The sequence below is a fragment of the Plasmopara halstedii genome (genome assembly GCF_900000015.1).
Source record: "Plasmopara halstedii genome assembly, contig: Scaffold_289, whole genome shotgun sequence".
Classification (NCBI taxonomy): Eukaryota; Oomycota; class Peronosporomycetes; order Peronosporales; family Peronosporaceae; genus Plasmopara; species Plasmopara halstedii.
Window position 1 is genome coordinate 224,927 of NW_020187210.1, and position 6,232 is coordinate 231,158.

The 6,232-nt window shown below is 47.0% G+C and overlaps 1 protein-coding gene across 1 annotated transcript; it reads left to right on the forward strand.

The window, feature by feature from the left end:
• Positions 1–716: 716 nt before the first annotated feature.
• Positions 717–2,896, forward strand: PHALS_05328 (spx domain-containing membrane protein; the record flags this gene model as incomplete). Its single annotated transcript, XM_024722885.1, has 2 exons — positions 717–769; positions 877–2,896. 2 exons carry the CDS (start codon positions 717–719, stop codon positions 2,894–2,896), a joined length of 2,073 nt encoding a protein of 690 aa, XP_024573917.1.
• Positions 2,897–6,232: the final 3,336 nt, after the last annotated feature.

Consider the following 6,232-nt stretch of genomic DNA (forward strand, 5'->3'; position numbering starts at 1 on the left):
ACAGAGCTTCCCGCCAACCGCTAAGGCTCTTCGTAAAGGAAGTTCTCAAAGAGCAGTATTGGGATTGTAGGTTAGGCAGATACGCAGAATTAAATCTGAGGCCAGCTTTAAATTACTTTTATGCACTTTTGCTTCCTCTCAACAACTCCATAAATTTAGCGTCCGGAATTGTCATTGGTAATTCGTTCAACTATATGAGGATTTAACGTAAAGTTGCTTGCCATTATGGAGAATTTAGCGTGCAGAATTTTTGTGCTAAGGAATAAAACCACTACTTGTGTTGTCAAAAGGCCGAGTTCCGTAAATAAAAACTGCATAATTGCAGAGACTCGACCAAATTTACTCGCGAATTGAAAACACATAAAGTTGATCTAGCTTTAAGTATGTGTGTATTTGTAGTATAGCTACTTGCACGTTGCTCCTTTTCATAGCACGCTTTGCGAGTCTTGATTGTAAAAGGTAGCATTAGGGGGTATAAGCATCTGACCATTGGGCAACATTTAGCGAAGAGGATCTGACTGCTTAAAAAAAATAACTTCAAATGATGTCGTATGGTATACATACGACCTATCAAGATTCGACTTTTTTCCGTCACATAAAATATTCTTCCGTGTCATCATAACGAAATGCCATCTGATTGGTGCACTGTTTTCCTGACCGATCGTTACCAGCGCTTTACGCCACTCGCGGATTCAAAGTAGGACGACTTGAAGACAATGGTTCAGTTTGCTAAGAAGCTGGCAGCGGCGCAGAAACCGGAGTGGAAAGGGTGAGCTGAGCATCACAAGCGCTAGTCTTTGTTGGGCATTATGCGATAGAAAGGGTCAAATTTAGGATTTTAATCCTCTTTTTAACGGTCTTTTGCTTCTGTGACAGACATTACCTTGAATACAAGCAGCTGAAGAAGAAGCTACGTGAAGTATTAGAGGCTCAACGCAATGAAACACGCAAAGAGCAAGAGAATTTTAAACATGCGCTGGACTCGGAGGTTGAGCGTGTGGTGCTTTTCTTCCTCACGAAGCAGGGTGAGTTTGCCACGACATTACAGGGACTGCGTCTGCAGCAGATGGAGCTCGAGTCTGGTGACCTAGAGGCCGTGCACGCTATATCTGATATGTACCGACACGTTGGAGATGAGCTGGTGAATCTGCTGCAGTTTGTGGAGCTCAATGCTACTGGCATTCGCAAAATTCTCAAAAAGCATGACAAGTCGTTAAAAGAGCACAAAATTATGGGCTCGTACCTTTCGTCCCGTACAGATTCGCAGGCTTCGCATTTGCAGCAATTGTACCATGATGAAGGCATTTCTGCAATTATTGCGAGTATTCGCGCCGCGCTGACCAAGTTGCGCAAACTCGAGGTTCAGGTGGCAGCAGAAGCTACAAAAAATATATTAACGAAAACAATATCTGAGGATGAGCCTGTGTTAAATCGTATCGGTCAAGCACGTCGTAGACTTCACAAGTCGACACAATATGTAAAAGCTGTCGCTGCGCGTTCTTTAATTTTTGACTCGGAATACTCGGAAGACGAAGATGAAACGTACGATATGCTGAAGCGTCTAAAACAGGCTTCAAAACCTTCTCGTCTGCTCAATATGCTTAATACGTTCTTGTATATGACTAATTACTACATTGTGGCTCCTACAAGTGGCAAGTATGCCGCTGAGCTGGGCGCTGAAGCATCGATGAGTGGTGTGATCGTTGGTATGACGCCTGTTGCATCTCTTGCAAGTGCCGTGCTGTACAGCTGGTGGGCCAATCGATCGTATAAAGCTTCATTATCTTTTGCCACCGTCTGTCTGATGTTAGGCAATTTGCTGTACGGTATGGCGCTGTCATATGACAGCGTCGCAATGGCATTGGCTGGTCGGATGCTGAATGGCTTTGGAGGTGCTCGTGCGATCAATCGTCGGTATATTGCAGATAATTATTCTAGGGAAGAACGTACACAAGCATCGGCAATGTTTGTCACTGCTAGTGCACTAGGTATGGCTGCAGGACCTGCACTTGCTGCTGCTCTCCATTATCTTCCTGATCTAAAGGCTGCTGGCATTGTAATTACTACTGAAACAGCGCCAGGATGGGTTATGTTTGCGCTTTGGACTTTGTATCTTGTTGCTTTATTGGTCTGGTTCAAAGAGCCTAACCGATTGGAAAGGGAACGTTTTCTGGAGAGCCGACGATCGATGCTTGAAAATGGATTAATTAGCTCGAGCATTGTAGAAGTAGCAGCCCAACTGAAGGAGACGACGCCGTTGATGGCGCGATCTCATTCAATTACCCCCCCTCCGCCTCTTATATCACTTTGGCACAATGTATCGGTTGTGGCGTCTCTATTCATTTACATCGTGCTCAAGCTGGTGTTGGAGTGCTTGATTACGGCCAGCTCAACAATTGCAATGTATTACTTTCATTGGGGTTCGACAAATAATGGATTGTACCTGGCTGCGTTAGGGTTGCTCATGTTTCCGACCAATATGGTGGTCGGTTGGATGACTTTCCGTTATGAAGATCGAGAAATAATTATGCTCTCAGAGGCTGCCATGTTTGTTGGAGTTGGCGTTATCATCAATTATGGTCACTATTCCGTCGCGCAATTTGTCGTTGGAGGCGTGATTATTTTTATCTCTACCAATGTACTAGAGGGTGTCAACATGTCGTTGCTGTCCAAGACAATACCGAAGTCTTTTGCAAAGGGAACTTTTAACTCTGGCTTATTAGCGACCGAAGCTGGCACCTTCGGACGAGCTATTGGTGATATTGCAATCACTCTAGTAGGTTTACCTGGGATTCAGTATGTGCTCAACTACACGTTTGCACCGCTCTCCGCAATCTCACTTCTAACAATTCTTTACACGTCCCGCGTGTACCATAAGCTTGCCACTGACGACTGAGTTGACAATTAAAGCGCTGCAGTCAGCAGTTTTTTTCTCTCCTTGCTAGCATCTTTGCTCTTAATAAATGTTGCGTTTTAAATTACCCTGAGCTATTGCGGACTGCTTAACGTGTGACTCCGCCACTAATTACAGATGTGACAATACATTACTATTTTTTAGACTTCTGTGCAATTGTGCAGTGAACTTTTGTGCAATAGTACAAATGCACTTTACATTTGCGCAGACTTCAGAGGTACCGAAGTGTTGTTTATAATGACGACGATGGAACTTCCTCAAGGTGAGATCTGTAAGACATGTGGGCTGTAATCCCCACGTCAATCATAATCTTGATCATGAATAAAATTAAACGATGGTTTTAATTTTTGGTTGAATATAATCAACCCTAATCATATGTAACTCTTAAGATAGAAAGAAAACTAAGCACTTATATCTCTGAAAGGCTTTCGGTTCCGCTCTGGTCGAACATACGCAATCAACCTCGGTGCGTTGTATACTTAAACTCTTTGTGAATGAGTTCTCTATGTACAAGGTGCACAACAACCTCGTTGCACTAGGCAGCACCAATAGTCATTCCGGCGACAGAGACATTTCAAGACTGTCTTCTTTAAGGTTGGAAATCGAATTGTTCAAACTCTCCATCATTGGGACAGCTATGTAAGCTATACAAATGTATTGCTTTACTTGATCGGGAGACAGTAGCATGCTTGGCGACCAAAGGGTAGAAATTGTGATGGATTGTCTGGAGGAGCTCATCAGCTGGAGAGCACGCTGGTAGGACACCGCAAGGAAGGCCCCAGCCTATCGTCGATGAGAGTGCAACTCAGCTCGCATTGTAAAGCCGCTAACATTGAGCGTTTAAGCTCATGAGGACCGAAAGGAGGAATTATCTTCCGCTAGATGTTGAAAGTTAGTATGACGATATATTTGAACATACCCTAAACGGAACAACAACACATCACGCATGCGGTTTCCCGGCTAGAAGATCGCGCGCGACGATGACACTAACGTGCGGTTGCTATGCGTAAGACGTAGTTCCAGCACGAAATAATTTGAAAGTAATGCAGTACAGGTGCCTGCTTCCGAGCTCTAGTCCATCAGCTCTAGTCCATCTCAATTGAGAAGGAAACTAGAGAAAAATGTCAGGCGCTGCAAATTTTTGTCGCCAGATTGGCGTTAGACCTTCTTGTGAAGATGGTAGCATTAACCATGAGAAGCAGATTTCAAATGGGTGCGGCTCGCACCGAGACATTTCGCGTCGACCTCATTGCTCTCGAGGAAGCGGTATATGTAGCGTTAAATTTGGCGCACAATTTTTGTACCGCGAGGCTTTGTTGGGGTACCGGATGTGAAATATCTGCGGTACGCCAGAAGCAATAGCTCTCAGCAATGCTGATTAGGGAAAAAGATCTCTGAAGTGACGAGCAGCTACGCCGTACTCGCAGATCTTTCATCAGCAGCCGTACAAAACATCTGCGTCTTGCGTACGTTCGTCTAATTAGGCCAAGAGGAATGGAGGATCAAGCATTCTCGTAAAGACGTCCGACGAGCCACTCGCGTAAAATCTTGAATTGTACCGGACGCAGAGTGCAGCGGGGCTGCCGTAGCTAAGCGCTTGGGAAAGCGTAATTTAGGTCACCGACCATCCGTTCTATACTTTGAACAAGTGCGAGTGTGGCGGATCGGATTACGATCGCTAACCTAAGAGTAGTTAGTACCTTAACCAAGGCTAGTAAAACCTTCGGTTAAAATTCAAAAACTGATTTCTATTTATTTTTATCTGCGGCACAGCCGCCTAAATTTTAAAAGTTTAGATTTTCCTATATATACTACATATATATAGTAAAATCTTAATACATGCATAACTACTGGCTACCTAGCCCCGAACTGTATTATCGTTTGGGTGTGGACACACCAAGCACATCTCGTGTGACACACACCCCTGTTACCAGGGTACGTGTAAACTCGTTACACCCTCCCCATTAAGATTGAGAACATTTGCAGTTCCAATCAATTATTGCCTCGACGAGGTTTGCGTGTCTGCAAGATACTTCAACTTAATTTATTGGAATAAAACGACTTCCTTGCTCAATGAGCCCTGTGCCCAAGACACGGAAGTCACCAAGTCTCGCTGGATCTGACAGCGAGCACAGTCAGAGCCCAACTTCGTCTCCCGCACGTGGTGCGATGTCGGACAGTGCGTCCGCGGCACCGGGGGATGTACATCCTAGGCTCGATGCGCACGAGCGTCGCGCTTTGCGCACGTTATGACCTTGTTGAGGATGTGGAGGTGGTCGACTACGAGTCTAACACTCTTTTTCCCGCATGGGATGACGAGGAGGCGAGCTGCGCCAGCGGCGTGATACGAGCCCTGCTCGTGCCTTGCGGACCTCATGTCCGTTCCCTGACTTCTCGTCAACCGAGGAATGTGGTGTAATAACCAATGACATCGACGGGGCTCAGAGGCGGCAGCTTGAAGCTGCCCCTAAGGCGGCTCTGAAGCGCGCTCATCCACGGCCGGTCATTGACCCTCGTGTGAAATATGGCTTCGGCCCAGCGGATTCCGCTGTGGAAGCAAAGGACGCGGTAACTCGATCGTTACGCAGCCACATCGTCGGGCCCCCGGTCAGAACGGAAGATACACCTGCCAAAAGGGAAGGCTCTTTGAGCTCGTTTCTTGATTCCACGATAATTTCCGTTGGAAGCTTATCTTACACGTCTAAGTGCTCAGCGAGGTGGCTCTCGTGTACCCGCAATGCGGACGATACCTGTAGTGCTCGCTCCTGGCGAAAGCGCTACAGATGACGAAGCGCGCTTTGAGCGATGGGTGCAACGGCACCGGAAGCTTTCCTCATAGTATAACCGACAGTCGAGTCACAAGGAAGTGGCCGTGCGTGTGCAACGACACATCCGATTTGAGTTTGCCAAACTCAGGCATGCCGTCGACTTCCTTCGGATTGTCGCCTTGCGACGTCGGGGTCAACCCCTAACGCTCCCGAGAGCTCTGTGTTTGCGACCGAAAGAGCTCAGGGCCTTCTTGAGCTCTGCTTATGACCCGTCTACTTCCCTGGATATTGCCGGGAAGCGTGGGGCGTCCAATGATGCGGGCGTCCTGATCTTACCGATCAAAAGCGTCCACGGCGACTGGGCAATCTTGCCAAAGTGGCGTCTCAAACTCCCACGTCGTTTCGGAGTCGGGATATCCCCGCCACTTCACCAGATGTTGGGTTTGACCCTGGTGATGGCGTCGTCTCACAAGACGTTCCACGTGATAGTGTACGTCACCGTTCTCATCGAGAAGAGTCGGTGGCGGGCGGTGACGACCGGGTCGACCGC